Here is an 18,993-nt window from a genome sequence, read left to right on the forward strand (position 1 = left end):
CTGTTATTAATAGTGCAATATGAACATTTACTAGACTGAAGCAACTTAATTTTACCTTAATTATTTTTTATCAGGTTAAAATGTAATATATGAGGAACGTTTATTTGTACATCTCTCAGACAATACACCCCCCCCCAAATTACTACTACTAGTACAACAACAATAATAATAAATACTCTTTTATCATAATCTACTCACTAAGACATATTATTGGGAAGAAGTATTGCATTTTAGTATTCAGAAATTATATTTCCATGCATTTCAAGTACATTACAAGCTACCATTTTTTGGTAAATAACATCATTTGCACGAAATTGCATATTTCTGTTCAGTTTAGGCCATTTAATTTTTCTTTATCGAGTAAAAGCTCCATATTCTCACTAAATTATGCTATTTAACCTGATGTATCAAATATGATAAAAAGCATAAAACACATGAAAACTAAAGATAAATTATTATATTTTTAATTTAAGTCTGACTAATATTTCATATGTCAGGCTTTACGAGGTTAAAAAAAATCGTGTGTAAAAACAACCCATAAATCTCTGTGCTTTAGCCGTGCTGTTCTTCTGAGCTCCTAAATCCCAAGCTCCACTTCTCGCGAGAGTGCCGCGGCTCGTCATCCCCGGTCTCCCCGGCAGAGTTCCGTCTTTCTCTCTCTCTCTCTGAGCGCTTGAGCCCATACTGACCTGACCCTGCCAAAGCGAAACAAGTGCCGCCTACAACCGGGCCGGAGCCACAGTCCACAGCGCTTCCGCTTCAGGAACGCCTTTACACCCCGACAATAGCAGTAGTAGCGAGGACACCACCGCAGGTACGTGAAGCGGCGGCTTTATCCCGCTTTATATCCAGACCGAGGCAGTGGATGGAGCGGATCACACGGGGCCTAGCGCTCTGTCTGCTCCGCTGATCCCTCACCGTGCCATGCCGCCGGAACACAGGCAGCCTTTTAACTGGACCTAAACGATAAAGACCTGAGATCCAGGCCGAGAAAACACGAGCTCACGACCTGAGTGGATATGTGCTGCCTTGTATGCGGGTTTGATGATGTCCGATCAACCGACGCCTCTCTCTTTAAAGCTAAGCTAGTGATACTAATGAGTGCGATAGAGCTGAAGACTCGCGTTTTGGTTTCCTTGCTGTGATATTTTCACCTCCTTTCGCTGCCAGGTTGAGAAACACGCTTGACTTGGCTCTCCAGCACACGTTGTGCTTCTGTTGCTGGTCAGTCAAATGTGGGGGCCAGTCAGTTCCTGAGAAACGCCTCGACCTGCTTTAAATCTCGACTGTCATGCAGTCATTTCGGTGAGGGACAGTCGTTCTCTAAGGACTTTGCTCCTTGTCCTAACCCACTGTTATTTTATGAAAGGCGTGAGCTTTATTGTAGACCTGCTGGTGTAAATATCGACCTCACAATGAAAACATTTATTATTTGGTCTTGTGTTTTCATTGAGGCGCTTATCACTGCCATTAGAGCCAGTTTGGTCTTAACTAGCCGTATTTCTCTTGATGTAGCTGACGTGAGGCTTATCTGTCAGTAGTAGTTGGGTGTCTTTTAATAGTCGCTTTAATTTGCGCATGCGCACTGGCGTGTCATTCAAAGAAATGGGAGAAAGCTTTCATGGCAGGACACATGTCTCCAGGTTTTATTTAAAGACCTCATGGAATCATGTCGTGGCTTTTAATCCATGTCTGTTGTCTGGCACATTTCTAAGGGTTTACTACAACTAGCAGGTGTTTTTAAAATATACAGTAATTTCTAAAGGGAAAATAAATCTAAAATGTCCATGACTCATATATAGAGTGCAACAGTCAGGTTTCAGGAAGTAAAAATGAGGTGATTTTCTCCATGAGAAACTGTCTTTGACAATTTACCTAAACCTTTAAAGACAGACAAGTTTACCAAATAAGCCAGGTTTATTTCAGTTAGTCTGATTTATAGTCAGTTGATTTGGTTCAAAATAAGTCTGAAACAAGCCTGTCTTATTTGGTAAACTTGTTTTATGAAACAGGCCCCTGCTGTGAGCTCCAAGGGTGTTAATTGATGGTATATGCTTTTGTTGAAACCATCAGCCCGCATTATTTCAATTTATTTCTTAAATAATAGTTTAAAAGTGGGACTCCTGGTGAAAAGTGGCATTACTCTGCGACGAACTCTCCACAAATTAGAGAAACAAGTAAATTGCATACTCTTTAGCATCCACCCACACACATGAAGCACTGCAAATGACATATGTATTCCTATTTTACAATTAATGTTATATATTATTTCTAAGTACATAATCAACATCTTTAAATCTCTAGTTTTATAGTTATCCATAATTATTTTTATCATATTCTCATTCACATTGCTTCATGGAGTTTAGTACTCCCTTATTAAAGCACACAGTATAGTACAGTAAAGGTGTAGTACTGTACTCTTGTCTTTTAGTTCATACATTTTTGCTTCAAATCAAAGTTTGTAATGTTGTGATTCACCTTGCAACATCAACGGTAGCTAATCATGGTCCCCAGATTTGAGGTAAATTCATGCATATTGGCTTTTTAATAAAACAGAAAGGATATGTCCAATTCCAAAACATCTGTCTGAAAGTGTTTTTACAGAAAATTGTGTTATTGAAGCATTTTGTGAAGTTTAGGTTTGTTTGGTGTGGAGCTGCTCTTTTCACACCATGCCGCCTTTGCACCAATATGTACCCTTATTTTCCTCTCTTTGTCTGAACCATTGTTCTGAGTAGTGTGTGTTTAAATAAACACAGAGAGAAGTTTACGTAATAAAGACAAGTAGATTACTTTTTCACTTCCTGTGCCTCTTGGGTTGAAACATACTACACAACTCGCATACAAAGAAAGGCTTTCCTATCTTTATCCTCCATGGTTCTGAGGGACCGTTTGTTTTGAACTGTTCTGTACAAATAATAGTTTAAAACTGGATCTGTTTCTGTTCATTTCCTAGTTCAGGGACTCAAAATGCATTTGATTAGTAGTCAATCATGGCAACGATTGGCTATTTGGATTGGAATATGCTGTGTGTATACTGCCTACAATTTTATGAAATATAGGCTGAAACTGTTTGCAAAGTGTAATGATAAACATTTAGTGAGCCCCCTAGTATGAAATGTCACAGCATTTTTAATTTAGTGAGTGAAATTCAGTTAATGTCTCAAAATAATACATTTAAATTCTACATTAATACATTTTAAATTCATAAAGTTTCTATACATTTTAAATGTATAATTCTTTTTTAGAAATGTTCTAAATTAAATATTTAAAAAATAAATTTTAAATTATGAATTCATTAAATTTTAATTCACAATTAAATGATTAATAAATTCTTCCAAATTTTGGTAGCCTAGTTAATGAGATTAGTGCTTTCCAACAATTAATTGCGATTAATCACGCCCAGAATAAAAGTATTTGTTTACATAATGTGTGTGTAGTGTTTATTTATTTATATATAAATCCATGCACATACAGTATATATTTAGAAAATATTTACACGTATATATAATCATATAATTTAATTTATATACATGTTTAATATATAAATTTAACTTATTTTTCTTAAATATATATACATGCATATGTGTTTCTATTTATTTATATATATATATATATATATATATATATATACGTATACGTAATAAATATTTACAGTACACATTATGTAAACACACTTTCATTTTGAATGCGATTAATCGCTATTAATTATTTGACCGCATTAAACGAGATATTAAAAATAAAGGTTGGTAATGGTATTACATCTGGTTTATTTATAATATTGGAGATGCTTGACCACATTGCATTGTTGGATACAGTACCCATCCCAGTAAGCTGTCTTACACACTTTGGAAAATATAGGCCAGATGGGAATTCCGTGCATGCAGACAGTTTGCATACTATGCATGCTACAGAAATAGAAAGAGTATAGCAGTATGGTATTCTGAACATAGCCAGGCAAAATGTTTATTAATCCAGATGGAAGTGAGGCATAGTGTTGTCGAGCAGATAGGTCCACCAGCTGCATAATGCAATAGATCTGCCAGAGCTGAAGACCTCCTGTGGCATTGCTTACAGACGCACTGCTTCTAAGTGATTCACATCTTTGTTTTTCGTTTTCCTCTTAGCAGGGCAAAGAAAAGTACACGCAGTTCAGAGCAAGTGAGCGCACCACACCCATCTCCACTTTGATCTCTGTGCACAGGGCTGTGTGAATCGAACACACGTGAAGCCTGAGAAATGTGTTTCCACTTACTTAACCGGGAATATGCAAGTAAGGGCAATGAGCAGATTGAGTTTACACCTCAACAGCTGCTTGTCCCGTCTTGTATGTTTTCAAAATTCCTTTTCTGCATTTGCAATAGTCCAATATGCTTTCACTTAAGTATTTTCACACAAGTATTATATTTTAATCCATATTTTATTTGTTTACATCAATTTTATTTATTTGTTTACATCAAAATTACAATTTAAATGAATACAAACCAAGTGTATTCATTTAAAAAAACTACTAATTTCATTGTTAAACATTAAATAAATGTTAACATTTAAAGGTTTGTGGTTGAAAGTTTATATATATGTGTATATGTAAGCAGATATGATTGTATATTAAATGAGAATTTAATAATATTTAAAGTATAGATTTTAATACAAGTGCCCATACAGAATCTGCATTACAAAACTAATTTAAGTTCTGATAATGGTTATGGATTCATTTTCTTTGTTTTAATTCTGCCTTTTTACACAATACATGATTTTTGGACTACAGCAAAAAAACATGAATTATGAATGTTTGCTATTAATAATTAATTTAATTAATTATTAATAAAAACCATATTGGGTACTTACCACAAGGTACCATTTATTGGTAGACCCTATAATCAATAACCAATTATTAAAAATATATATATATATATCAGTAGAAAATTTAGCTCAAACCACTTATCCATTATCATTTATTTATTTATTTAAGTGCAGTCATTTTAATGGAAAACCTGAGAAATGCTGCGGAATGAATTTAAACATTGCAAAATGTTTTATGCAGAGCTGATAGCACTACACTTTTTTTTTTTTTTTTTTTTCTGGTAGCTGAAAGCATAATCAGATTAGACAAAATATTTAATAAATGTGCGCGCACAGAATTTAGTAAATGACATGCATTCCATTTCCACCCAGATTCTATCTCGGGCCGTCATGGGACTAATTGCTTGAATGAACATGGCATACTATAAAGTAAGAGTTCATATGCATCATTCTTGGAAATTATGTCTTTTGGCTAAGTAACGTTGTGAGATGTGACCGGAAAATGGAGAATGTTAGACTGATGGCCTCTTTAAGGGCTCCTGGGAAATTGCAGTAGAATGGTGTTCCTAAATGTATTCTTAATGTAATCGGCTTATCCATATTCCCAACACAGTAACTCTCTCGGACACGCTGAACTGAACAGACTCCAGTCAGACACAGAGCAAACGGCCGTTCCAGGACCTGGTGCTTCTTGTCACTGGTTTTCCTCCCTGTCCTGAAGGCAGAATTCAGCCAGGCATGTCATCCAGCACAACAGCGCACTGTTTCTGTGTGCTTAGCATTTTGTACGAAAGCACTCAACCAAATGTCCACTTTTATGGCTTCCATCAAGAGCCTGTCTTTTCCTTGTTGCCTCATCGTAATTAAACATCAGATGGGACATTGATTTTTTTTTTTTCTTTGGTAGTAAACAGTTTTGTTCTGTCAGACTCAGGGTTTTTCGTTATCATCAAATTATTGTTAAAGGGATAGTTCACCCAAAAATAAAAACTGTCATTACTCGCCCTCATTTCATTCCAAACCCGTCACAGACCTTTGTTCATCTTCGGAGCACAAATTAAGATATTTTTTATGAAATCCGAGAGCTTTCTGACCCTGTATAGATGGCAACGCAACTAAAACTTTCAGGCCCAAAAAGGTAAAAAGGACATTGTTAAAATAGTCCATGTGACATCAGTGATTCAAAAGAAGAAATTGTTGAATAAAGTCATTATTTTTGTTTTCTTTGAACACAAAACATGTTCTCGTAGCTTCATAGAATTATGGTTGAATCACTGGCGAACTCACATGGACTATTTTATTGATGTCCTTGCTACGTTTCTGGGCCTTAAACATTTCAGTTGAGTTTCTGGCCTTTAATGGCTAAGCTTTGGATAGATTAGCATTGAAGGGGAAGTCGGTGCTGTTTTCATATCTGCGACTATGCTTCAGCGTATTGACATTTTCCCGGCTGGATATTTTTGTTGCTTGCAAAGCCCCTCTGCACTTGAGTTTAGGATGTCAATTGAGTTAGCGAAGGGTGTCTTGAATGACCACTCTGGCTTTGCAAAGCTCCACAATGTCATCCGTTCAACAAACAAATGTATTTTTTATAATAGTAGCGGTTTAGGCTTTATTTATTAGCTCAGTGATCATATTACTTGTATACAGTCTCTGGGGAAAAAAAAAAGTGAATGTGAGAGAGTGAGTGTCGCCCACTCACAGGTACTTAGCTTGATGTCAATAATTAAAGCCAGATTGCTGCCCTCAGCACACACATTAATTGGATCATACCACTGTGAGAGGGTGGAGGTGGAACGGACAAGCTGGAGATATGGAGGTGATGAGGTGTGATTTTTAGAGTAAGAGAAGCAAGCAGAAGTCAACGAGGAGGCAGCGTTCCAGGGAAGTTGGTGAATACTGTTGGTTGGCTATATTAGAACATCTTATGCAATTTGCTGAGTAAGTGTGCCAAGGTGTGATGATTTTGCTTTGCCTGAGGCATTGTTATGCACTGCCTTTAAACAGCACCTGGTGAAAGTACAAATGCATTTGGAAGCAATATACTCAGATAACAGAGTACAACACACAATTTTATAACGTGTTATTTAAGATGATAATGAGATCGATTCCGATTAATTCCGACTGATGTGGTTTAACTGTAGGTCTGTTGCTTTGAATTAGATGCCATAAAAGCAAATATAATATCCACAGAGTTATCTAGTAGCTGCATGAAAAGGACGCCATGTTGCCTTGTACACAGTGCTGCTAAATATAACTTTGCTTTCCATTTATTACTTAAAGCTAAGTACTTCTTCGATACCACTGCAGAAACTACTAGCCTAACCGAGAAAGCTCAAACATGATTACAAGCGAACAGCCAGTAAAAATAAGAGCAAATACACAAATTACAAGCATTAATAAATATAATAAAACAGTTACAAATAAAATAAGGTCGGTAGTGTTCAGGTACAGAAAGTAATAAAGTTTAAAATAACGCTGCATAGTGTTCACTGTATAAATTAAATATAGATTAATTTTTGTCAAAGCTGTGTTTTGTTGTTTGATTCACATTAAGGACAGCAGCAGGTATTTATTGGCTGCTGTCCCTTTAATACCTGATGCATGGAACTAATATAATGATGATACACATCCGGTTTCTTTCTAAACCGGATTTCGTTCACTAAACCAACTGCGTTTACCAGAATGAGATGAGTATTTTGTCATATTTTTGTGTGTGTGTGTGTCTGTTCAAAAGCAAGGAGATGAATCACGGATTAACTATGATCCATTCAACCCCTAATCTTGATATTTTTGGAGATATACCCCCCCCCCCCATAACAATAATTATGCAATATTTTGTGTGAGTGTGTTTTTGTGCAGGTCCCATGGCTAGTTTATACCCGTCTGAAACCAACAGTAGGTGGCAGCCCAACTTTTCTCGATGAGTGATTCAATAATTCATTTAAAACGGGCGTAGAAACAAAGCAAATGGCTGTATGAGTGGGTCATTGAATCATTGACACAAATTCATTAAAGTACGAGACATTGCAGTATTGCTCTGAAACGCACAACAGAAACGCAAAAACAGACAATATTATGTCCAAAATGTAACTCACTCAATATTTACAACTGTCGTCAACACAAATCAACACATTTGCGATCATGCTAATGTGCTGATATTTGGGAAAACGGCACTCTTGCTTGTGTGATATTACTTAACCATATCACATCTTACAAATATAAAATAAAGGAATATTTTTGCCTTTATAACTTATCATAGTGTCACCCAGTAGGCTCAATGAAGCATTGGATGGTTTTGGACTCTCAAGGCTTGTTTTTGTTTGTTTTTTGCAAAGTGAGTGACTTATTTGGTAATGTCAGCTTTCATATCAGTAAAACAATAATTACAATATTATTGTAGACTATAAATATCGCATAACCCTAGTTGCCACCCACATACTTTTGCAGTGTGTCAGGGACTTGGGTTTGGTTAAGTATTGTAGATATTAAGCCTTTTTCATGTAAGAATTTTGGCTGAAAGACCTTGAAGTAGGTCCATATACACAATTAAGATCTTTGTAGTCTGCATTTATCAAGTGGCCCTGTTGTCACGCATCCTGCTGAATATTTGTGCTCACTTCTGTCCTTCTGCTCTTTATTGCATTCTTCAAGAATGGCGCTGGACATGGCTGACTCACAGTACCTGCTCATCCTGGCACCGTCGCTGGTCATTGCTCTCATGTTCCTCTTTTTCTGGCTCTTCATGAAAGAGACTTCCTACGATGAGGTTCTGGCCCACCACAAACGAGACCTTAAATTGCCTCCCGCCAAGCCCGATACTCGTAAAAAGAATGAGAAAAAGAAGAACAAGAAGAAGGAGACCGGCAGAAGCGGAGTAGGAGGAGGTGGGGGCGGTGAGTCAGAGGAAGACCTGAGGGATTTCGATACATCTGATGCCACTAACCCTGCCTCGAATGATGAGGATTTCGAGGCAGTGCCCGTGAGTCCACCGGTTGCTGCTCCGGTCCTGGCAGAACCTCCGTCCGGGATAAGAGAAAGGAAAAAGAAAGAGAAAAAGCCAAAAGCTTCTCCAGCTGCTGCCCCAATGGTTGTACCCCTTTCTCGTACAACCCCAACTACCCCTCCTGCCTCAGAAGAACCGGAAGTCAATGGCTCCAAACCTGTTGTCCGTAAGGAGCAGCCCCTCCCCCTGACCAAGCAGTCCAGCCTACCGCAGCCTCAGGCCACGCCCCCTGCACCAACTGAGACTACCAGCAAAAAGAAAGCCAAGAAGCAGAAGATTGAATCTGGTGAGTGGACTACCTACAAATAGGAACATGTGTTATGCAAATGCCATCTAAGTTGTGTTAAAAATGTGCAATGTTCTCTTCCACGAGGGCGATCCAATGTACAATATTCAACTTGTGAATAGTAAAGGCCAAAGTATAGCAAAGACCAACACTTGGCATATATGTACAGCTGGTTTTTGCAGCTTCGCCCCAAAAATTTCCAGTTGCCGAAATTTTGGTGCACCACTACTAAAAACCATTCAAAACCAGAACCATTCAGAACACCCTGGTGAGCCACCCCAGGGCTCCAAACTGCGACTAAAATGGTCGCATTTGCGACCAAAAATATTAATTTGCGAGTGAAGTTTTTGCTGAGGTCGCCACTGGCGACTATATATAATTTGCATGAAAGGACTTTTTTCCCGATTGTTTTGCGCTCACATCTTTTGTTATGTTCACGTATTAAACTTACATAAGACGATGCGCATCAAAGTTTTACTGAAAAGAGTTTCAAACAGTCCTCGTCTCTGCCGCACACAGTCTGCTGAACGCAGTGAGAGAGACCTGAAAGGGCCTGTTTACACCTGGTCACTTCATGCATTTTCTCTGATCGGATATCTATATGATTTGTTAAAACGTTTCCCCATTTACACTTGGCCACATAAATGTGTCTTTGCAAAACGGATATAAATCCGTTCTTCAATTCCCGCTTCATATGCAAATATAACGGAGTTCACGTCAATGAAAGCAACGGATAATTTTATTAATTATCAGCTAATTTCAATATCAAGAGAGCGCGCGGCATCAGCACTGGAAAGATAGGCTAGTCTCGCTACTTTTAATGAAGAAGATTGTGTGTTGAGCGTCTGCGGCTTACTTTCAGGTTCATTCAGTTTGCGCGTCGCTTGCTGAAGAAATACTCCGCAACTCATCCGCGGTGATGCGTGTTGCATTGCGCTGTCATATCTGACTATAACATGCCATATAGCCTATAAAACGCTCTCACACGTCTATTATTTTAATATTATGGGAGGAGTAAAATTACCATATGTGGTTTCAACAACCAGATGCATTTACACTTGTCCGGTCGATCTTCTTATCGAGATCTTAGTCTATATGCTGTGTTCTGTTAATGCATGGACTTCCTGTTATTTGAAGCGCACTTGCCATCCAGTAATCGCAAAAAGCTTTGTGCTGTCTTACTTTTTAATAAACAAAGTATCAGCTTTAAAATGCTACGAAATTCAAATGATGCGGTTTGGGTGCTCTTTAATGCGGAGCACAAGCGCACACTTTGGGTAATATAAACACCAGTACCCCGCGTCCACACGGTCCGTGCATGCGTCCGGATCGCGCGAGCGGAGAGTAGCGCACTTAATGCTCAGGCGCATCTCTTTAGCACCTCAGTTAAAGCAGCAAGTGAACCCATTATATATTTCGATTTACTACTATAGTATGAAATGATCAAAAGGTAGGCAATAAGAAAGCCTATAGTACAACTTACTGAAATGTTTTATGTAAAAGCTCATTGTTTCAAACTGAGGAAATGTATAAAGCTTGTAAACATTGCATTGTAATACATTTACCTCAGAATAACCACTCAGTGTCCATAAACTCATCAGTCAGCTAGAAAAATAACTATAAAGAGGAGCGTTTTGCTATATTTATGCTCTGTTGCATATTAATATTTTTACTTATTCTGTTGTACATGATTCAACTCCTCCTATAAAATTGCATTTTACTAATGAAGAAAAACAGACTGAATGTGTGAAAGACGTGACAACATTTATAGGATGCACTGCACTCAGTTGCCAAGTGATGCTTATGGTCCATGATATTGGTACAGATTCTGTGTAACGAACAATTCTTTGTGACTGTATATTTCAAGTTGTAAAAGACATTTAATTCACACTTTAAATGAACCTTAGTCCCTCGGTTGACCTGATCATCTACAAGATGGATTAAAATGCTGATAAAGCCTAGAAAAGATAAGACAAACACATGACAAAATGATTGAAATGTTAAAATAGGGGGGAAAAATAAAATGATAATAATAAAATAAACCACTTTTATTCTGTGGCACCTAAAAAAATAATTTGGCGCCTAAGTTTTTCTTTTATAGGAGCCAATGGCTCCTTACTCGATTTTTTTGTCTGGAGCCCTGCACCCAGAACACCTTCTCATGCTCCTCTCTGAATATTTCACAGAAGAGCATCCTCCTGAGATCAAGCCTGATCTGTCTCCTCCTGTGGTGAAGGAGGAGCCTGTGATCATCGAGGTGGAGATAAAGGCAAAGGACGGAGCCGCCCCTGTTGCCACAGCAGCACCACCAACTGCCTCCAGCGGCAGTGGGCGTAGGAAGAAGAAACAGAAGGTGGAACCTGTCATCACAGGTAAGAATAAACCAAAATCAGACAAACTAGAGAGGTTAAAATTCTCAGTTGAGTCAGTGAATCAATAAAGTGGGTATCTGGTCTGTGAGATCTATAGCAAGATTTTATAAACTAAAGCCAGTGTTGCACCTATATAAAAGGTCTAGTTCAAATCTATCATCATGTGCTCACTGTCATGTTGTTCCACCCCATATGACTGACTTGCCTCCAAGCAGCACAAATGGAGATGTTCAGAAGAAGTTCTATATGCTGCTCTTTTCTCTGTTAGGAAATTATGCCGTGAACAGGGTTTGTGAGCGCTCCAAAACTAGCAAAAAAACACCATAGAAGTGGTCTATATGCTTTCATATCTCACTTGGGCAAATTCAGTTTCAAACTGCGTATTTGAGAAATATTTTCATGAATTCTGTGGACTACTGTAGAGCATCTTTAACTTTAGCTTGGAAGTGTCCTTTCTCATTCTCTGTTACTGTATGGAAAAGAGCAGCATAAACATTCTTTTAAACCTCTCCTTTTGTGTCCATAGAAGAAACAAAGTTAAACCGGTTTGGAACAACATAATGATGAGCAAGTCATTTTAGTTTTGTGTAAAGTATACCTTTAATAATTGCTGTGGTCATGTGTTTCAGTGGATGAGGCACATGTCCAGTCCTCAGCTCCGGTCACTGACTCCACCACCTCAACAAACCACCAGAGCAAACAAAACAATGAGGCTCCGCCCCCTGCTCCTGCACCCACCAAACATGGCAAGAAACAAAAGAGTGAAACCAACAAAGGTACTTGGCATCTTTCATACACTTTTTATTATTATTATTATTATTATTTTACACAAAATAGGGGGTATAGCCAGATTTGAATTATTAAAAAAAATGTATTGATACTTCTCCATGTTTAATGAGGAATAGGAATATTCATAATCTGCATTCTCCACCATCTTGGAATATTTGTTCCACAATGCATAATGGGACGGCCTTTTCCACAAAGTATGTAGGCAAATGCTGCCTTAGAAATTGGCCTAAAGAAGGCATATTAGGAAACAGCATAAAATACTGCCTACGGAGGGTTTAAAATTGTGATTTATTTATTTTTTTCCTGATGGCCTGCGGTTTGAACAGGTGGCTGATGCGTGTCTGTTTTTGTGCAGATAACTCTGAGGTGAAGCTCAAGGAGCTGCTGGCCAGTCTGAGTGGACTTGTGCTGTCTGATTCTGATGTGGTCAGTCTCGTCTCGCTGCTCCGAGACAAGAGTCCCAACGCTTTGGACAACTGGTATAAGGTTAGAAGATTAGGTTGACTTTTGTTTTTCATTTAATGTTTTTTGCTATCATGCAGTAATGTGTTCGATAGTGAAAGCTTGAGTCGTCAGATTTCTGATGATTTTTCTGCTTTCGCTTTCTCAGTCTGCAGCTAAGTTTGAGCCCTCAGCCCAGCAGCTCGCAGAGAAAGATCGTCTTCTGAGCACGCTACAGGAGGAGGTGTCTATCGCCAAGGGCAAAGTCAAACAGTTAAGCCAGGTCTGTCATTTATTTCACTTATATTTCCTGATGTGAGTACCAGGCTTCCCGGTTTTGAAATCTGTGGCACTTTCCATGAATACGCTACAAATTGGTTACTCATTATATATTTTAAGTTTTAAAAATGCATAAATACATTAAATTTGTGTACCCAAAAATTTTATTAATTTGGACCCTTATGGGGAATAAGGAAATAATCTCATTCAATTTTCAGCCCTGTTACCAGTTTTCATTTGGTTTATTGGTTAATTAATTAAATGTTTGTTTACTTCGTGTTTATTACTAAAATTATCATTTCAGGGTTGTTAACACTATTCAGACATGTTACCAAAATTTACAAACCTCAAATAAAATAAACCTGCATATAATATTTAGATTAATTTGAGAAAAATATTCTGAATAGCTAAAATATTTCTAAATTTTTCTGACAAAAATAATATAGTATTTTTATGACTTTTTGTTCATTTCAAGGCACATAAACATGCTCTAGTTATGACACAATATAGAAAATAAGTACCATAAATATAAGTTTAAAAATATGAATATAACTGAGCTTGGTAGTAATTTATTGACTGGGACTTCAGGAACTGCAGGCTGAGAAGCAGAAGACGGGCCGTATTGAGTCTGTGCTTCATGAACATCGTGTTGCCAGAGAGAAAGACATCATGCAGGTGAAAGCTCAGAGCTACCAGGAGATGCAGATTAAGGTAATCAATCAATCTCATTGACCGATGAGACTGTCATGCAGAGGGTCTAGATCTGACCATGCAAGTCATAATAGAGCATAAGAAAGCATGCTTGATGTGGTATGTTTGTGTGTAAGAACATCTAATTACAAGTTACCTTTCTCTCTGCAGTTCCAAAAATTAAGAGAACAGCTGGAAGGACAGACTGCACGACTGCAGCAGGAAAACGGCATCCTGAGGGATGCTGTGGAGCGATGCTCCACCACCAACCAGATGGAGAACAAGTGAGTCCCACCAACTCCCAAATTCTTCTCCTTTGATCCACTTATAGTGTCAAGATTCATAATATAGTCTTTCATGACCATCCATCAAATAGGCTGTGTTTTTGTTTAATGTGTTTTTGTCAGGCAGTCATCCGAGCTGAATAAACTGCGTTCGGAATGCAACGGTCTGATGAAAGAGCTAGCAGAGGCCAAAAACAAGCTGCAGCAAGAAGAGTTGCAACGGAAGAGTCTAGAAGTCAACTACAAGCAGAATATGTCCCAGCTGGAGGTGCCTACATAGCCCTGAACAATACATGTCTTTTTTAACATCTTTTTGAATCCCACTTCTATTAGAACACCAATCAAGGCATTTAAGTTTCTAAAAGGAACTATTTTAAAGGTTTATGATGTACGAAGTGCAATAAGTAGCTTGTGACGTAGTGAGACTAACTATACCCGGTAACTCAAAATCTCTTGTCACAGAAACGATATAAAACACCCTCCTACAATTTCAACTGTCTTTTCTTTTAATTTGAATCTTTTTGTTAGCGTAGTTCGTTACCATCACAAACTACCCTGCACTAGTTAAAAGTGTTTTGTTAGCTTAAACATTCATGAGCAGATTAAATGTTTCCAAGCTTGCCAAGCTATTTATAACTTTAAAAATGCACTCAGAACAGCTATATAAATATATCATATTTGCATCTTTTTAAATAATTACCAGATTTTAGAATGAAAAAAACTGTTTTGGTTACAACAACACTGAAGATCTCAATCAGGTTGCCTTAATAAAAATGTAATAATTGAATACGTTTCACACTTTTAAATATCAGATATTAACTAAATAAAAGTGAAAGATTTTTTTTGACAAGATGGCTTTTGTGACCACTGATAAATGAGGATTGGTAAATTTATTTATTTACATGCATAATTACTCTTTTGCTTTTCAACATTTTACCTGGTCATTGAAATTAATTAATTTGATTAAACAAGCCATTCACACCAACTAATTTGATTAAATGAATAGGATTTTCCTGTATTTAAGACAGACCGAAATCTCTTGGAGAATGTTTGATTATCACCTCTGCTCACTTTGATTTTAATTTTAATTTAAGCGTTAATTTCCATTTTCCTTACACCACTGCTTGTTTGCAGAATGAGATCGTTACAGGAAAGGCTACTCTTGAAAACAGCTGAGTTTTTGTTTAGTGTCTCTATAAAATGTAGCATCACTACATTTAGCTACTTAATCCCCAACCCCATTGAGCCCCCATTAACCCCCTTTTGTTGCAGGATGCAAAACGTCGTTGGGAAGAGCTGCAGAACTATTTGCACAACGTGAGTGCAGAGAGAGAAAAGCTTCAGGCCGCTAAACAAGGTAGAAACACCCACACCATTTTACAGACACCAAGTGTTCTGCACACACCGCTTAAGCAGTGTCTCCTGTGCTCTCTCAGAGCTACAGAATCAGCTGATGGCTGTGGAGAGCGAGATAACCGGTAAAAACAAGGAGATCCAGGCTCTCCACAGCAACCTGACGGACACGCTCATCTTTAAAGAGCAGGAGCAGCAGAAGGCCAAGCAGCTGGAGCAGCAGGTCAGGCAGCTGTTGGAGGCGTCTCAGCACACCATGCAGCCTGACGACCAACTGCAGGAACAAGTCCAGGTACCTGAGGAGTCACAGTGCTCATTAAGCTCATTAAAGAAGCATGAATGCATGTTATATGGCTGCTGATCATCACACAATGCTGTCATTTACAGGATCTTCTTAATGAAAACAAAACGCTGAAAGTTCGGATTGATAATCTTCAGACTCATCTCAACACTCAGGTATGTGTGTGGACTGCTGGTCTCTGCTTGTTGGTGGATAGTCATGTTTAAGAGTAATTTCTTTGTTCTTCCTCTTAGGCTACAACAGTATCACATTTCGATGAGCTTCAAAAATTGTAAGTGGTCGCCTCAAAGCTTCCTTGTTTTATGGTTTTTGCTCAAAATAAGGCCTGTTTTACACTGCACGTGAGCGGTGCAAATATTTTGACACCCGTATTAACAGGTTATGTTACAGTATTCACATTGACAGTGCACAGAAGAAAATATTGAAAATGGGTTTTAAACCTGTTTATCAATAGTCATGTGTTTGTCATTTCTGATGCAAGCTACTCATACATTGTTTGGAAAAAGATTGGAGTTTCAGCAATTATTCAATTTTAATTTAAATGATTTAAGCAGGTCTGACAGCAGAATGTGTAGTAATGCGTGTAATATATGTAGCTAACTAGCTGCACCAGTTTAGACATGTAACTAGCTTTAACCAGTTTAGAAATGTAGAAATGACTTGTTAGCTAAATGTTGTTGAGCAGCTAATTGACTTTCACTTGTGAAAGCTACTTTGAAACTAGCTTAGCTTGCCAAACTACTTATAATATTTTGCTTGTTTAAGATGTTTTATCAAAAAATGGATGATACTACTTTATTTATTTATAACCCTATTTATTTTAACCCTAACCCTATTTATTTTAACTTTTTTTTTGTTTTTTGCAGTTCTCTTCTGCTCACCAAGGCTGTAAACATTATGAAATATTATATAAAAAAAAACTTAATGTACTGTAAAATGTAATTTATTCCTACGATGGCAAAGCTGAATTTTCAGCATCATTACTCCAGTCTTCAGTGTCACGTGATCCTTAAATCATTCCAATATGCTGATTTGCTGCTCAAGAGGCATTTACTCTCACATTGGTTAAATTAATGCATCCTTACAGTTAAATAATGCTAAAAAGAACATTATTTGGTGTAATGCAATTTGTTTATCCTGTTTAATGTAAAAAAAAAACACATTATTTTCCACATACTGTACATTATTGTTGCTCCTCTATGCCCCGCCTTTCTGAAACGCACCGATTTATACAAAGCTCATCGCTCTGAGAAGCAAGGCGTGCTCTGATTGGCCAGCTATCCAGTGCGTTGTGATTGGCCGAATACCTCAAGCGTGAGACGGAAATGTTACGCCCCTTACCATATTGTGATGCCGTGTCATGGCGCGACGACACACAAACAATAAAACCCATCATCAACGAGGCATTTGTTGCATCCAGTGGGGACATAATTACTGATTATAATGATTTATATTGTCTTTTTACTTTTCGTGTTGCATTACCATGTCTGCATTTGTGATCGGAGAAAAGACAAACAACAAGCACTACTTTACACTGCTCAAAACTCATGTTTGAATCATCAGTGGCAAATTCTTTAAATAGGAAAACCTACTTACAGGCTGTGAGTCAGAAGCACCAGACTGTCCTTGCAAAGTTGGAATTGCCCCACTTTATAGAAACCGCCTTTGTGCAAGCCAGCATTGTAGGCTACTCTTCCAGGATCAGGAAATAGTCCTCGTGTTGTAAATACAACTTAACCACTGATTTCTAGTTGTGTCCTCCTTTGGAAGCCCAAACAAAATACTTTCGCTTTCACAATGAAACGCACAGCGTCTCCACGACATGGCAGCAGCAACAATACTACAGCTAGAATAAAAGCCCTCTTTCTTTGCGTGAACATTTGGGGGGTGTTTTGCAAATCTTCCCACATCGTGACGTAGACATGTGGGGGCGTGTTTGAATGAGCCGTTTTAATGGGCCGTGGCAGAGTCTTTTATAAAGAATATCTCTTTGGTTTTGAGACTTTAGTCTTTGCAACTTCAGGGATCTTATCTACGCACAAACAGCTTGTAACACTCCAAAGAGAAAGGAAAACCGCATCATATGACCCCTTTAAATGTATTAATGTCTTTATTATTATTTTTATTTATTATAGTTATTACTATTATTATTATTTTTTAAAAAGTTTACTAACTCCAAGCTTTTGAATAGTAATATTCATTAATATTACCATTGTAATATTAATTTCTATTTAACTAATGATTTTTCAACCCAGATATATCGCTGGGTGAAAGCATGACGTGAGCGTCGCTGCCACTTCACTTGCACGATGCTGATGCTTGCGGTGTGAAACAGGCCTGACTGCATCCTAAGTCAGTTTTCAGCGTTAAGCAATAAAATAACAGCTTGTTAGTACAGTATTTGTTGTTTCATATACAGCTATGTAAAATAAGACCTTCTACTTTCAGCTAAAAGTCCTAAGATGAAACGGATTTATCACTTGCCACTTTGTCACATGGTTGGGACTCAGCTTAAGGCGGTCAGCTGTCTTAAACCTCATTGTACGTTATCTTGCATGTGTCTCTCATTAGGCTGGCTGAAAAAGAGCTACAGAGGAAGAGTCTAGAAGATTCTCTTAATGCAGAGAGGAGCAGCAGCGCTGGCAGGGAGACAAAAATGCAGGCAAGTGTCAGCACCATCGTTCCAGCTCACACCAGTTAAACTGAAGTGTGGTTTCCTCTGTGTAATAAACACACGGCTCTCTCTACCCTCTGTAGGCCATGCACAATGAGAACCTGACATTGAAGACAGACTTCCAGAATCTGCAGGCACAGATTTCTGAGCAGGTTAGACTTTAGTTGCTTTTCTTTCTACTAATCCATTAATACATGTTTACACTGATGCACGCCACTGTCGTGTCTTCTCTTTCCCCAGGCTGTATCTGTGGATCAGTTAAAGCAGAGGTGAGTGCATTGAAATTGGTTAGAAATATGAACAAAATACAGATGCACTAGTGCTATACTGATATTAAAAATCTGGCCAATACCGATTATTTTCGTGTTATAGCAGATATTAAAAATCAACATCAACAATATAAAAAAATGTCTAAAAACTTTGTTTTTACAATCTACTTGTAATGTTTTGCTTGTTTAAAATTTTTTATTAAAAAATGGATGATGCTTTTTAATATTTATTCCAAAAATTATGCATTGAACTACCCACAAATTAGTTTGGGGTTGGTAGGTTTTTATTATTATTATTATTATTTTCTCTCTCTTCCGCTCACCAAGGCTACATTTATTAGATCAAAATTACAGAAAACATTATGAAATATTATTAAAATTGAAAATAATTTCATATGTTGGAAAATGTAATTTATTCTTATGATGACAGCTGAATTTTCAGCATA

The 18,993-nt window shown here is 37.6% G+C and overlaps 1 protein-coding gene across 6 annotated transcripts in view; it reads left to right on the forward strand.

The window, feature by feature from the left end:
* The first annotated feature begins 565 nt into the window (after positions 1–565).
* LOC306850726 (kinectin-like) overlaps positions 566–18,993 on the forward strand; it is a 33,572-nt gene continuing 15,144 nt past the window's right edge. For 5 of the 6 annotated variants that reach the window (XM_079386550.1, XM_079386553.1, XM_079386552.1 and 2 more), the window contains exons 1-16: positions 594–814; positions 8,458–9,095; positions 11,282–11,467; positions 12,097–12,243; positions 12,612–12,742; positions 12,867–12,980; positions 13,565–13,687; positions 13,838–13,950; positions 14,074–14,218; positions 15,223–15,307; positions 15,387–15,595; positions 15,691–15,759; positions 15,838–15,875; positions 18,176–18,266; positions 18,362–18,430; positions 18,519–18,547. In XM_079386550.1, the coding sequence (XP_079242676.1) occupies positions 8,459–9,095; positions 11,282–11,467; positions 12,097–12,243; positions 12,612–12,742; positions 12,867–12,980; positions 13,565–13,687; positions 13,838–13,950; positions 14,074–14,218; positions 15,223–15,307; positions 15,387–15,595; positions 15,691–15,759; positions 15,838–15,875; positions 18,176–18,266; positions 18,362–18,430; positions 18,519–18,547 (2,186 nt within the window). In that variant the 5' untranslated portion in view covers positions 594–814; position 8,458. Of the gene's footprint in view, positions 815–8,457; positions 9,096–11,281; positions 11,468–12,096; positions 12,244–12,611; positions 12,743–12,866; positions 12,981–13,564; positions 13,688–13,837; positions 13,951–14,073; positions 14,219–15,222; positions 15,308–15,386; positions 15,596–15,690; positions 15,760–15,837; positions 15,876–18,175; positions 18,267–18,361; positions 18,431–18,518; positions 18,548–18,993 lie in introns of all 6 variants that reach the window. The other variant, XM_079386551.1, reaches the window with a different exon arrangement.

This window comes from Barbus barbus (genome assembly GCF_936440315.1).
Source record: "Barbus barbus genome assembly, chromosome: 30".
In the NCBI taxonomy this organism is placed as follows: domain Eukaryota; kingdom Metazoa; phylum Chordata; class Actinopteri; order Cypriniformes; family Cyprinidae; genus Barbus; species Barbus barbus.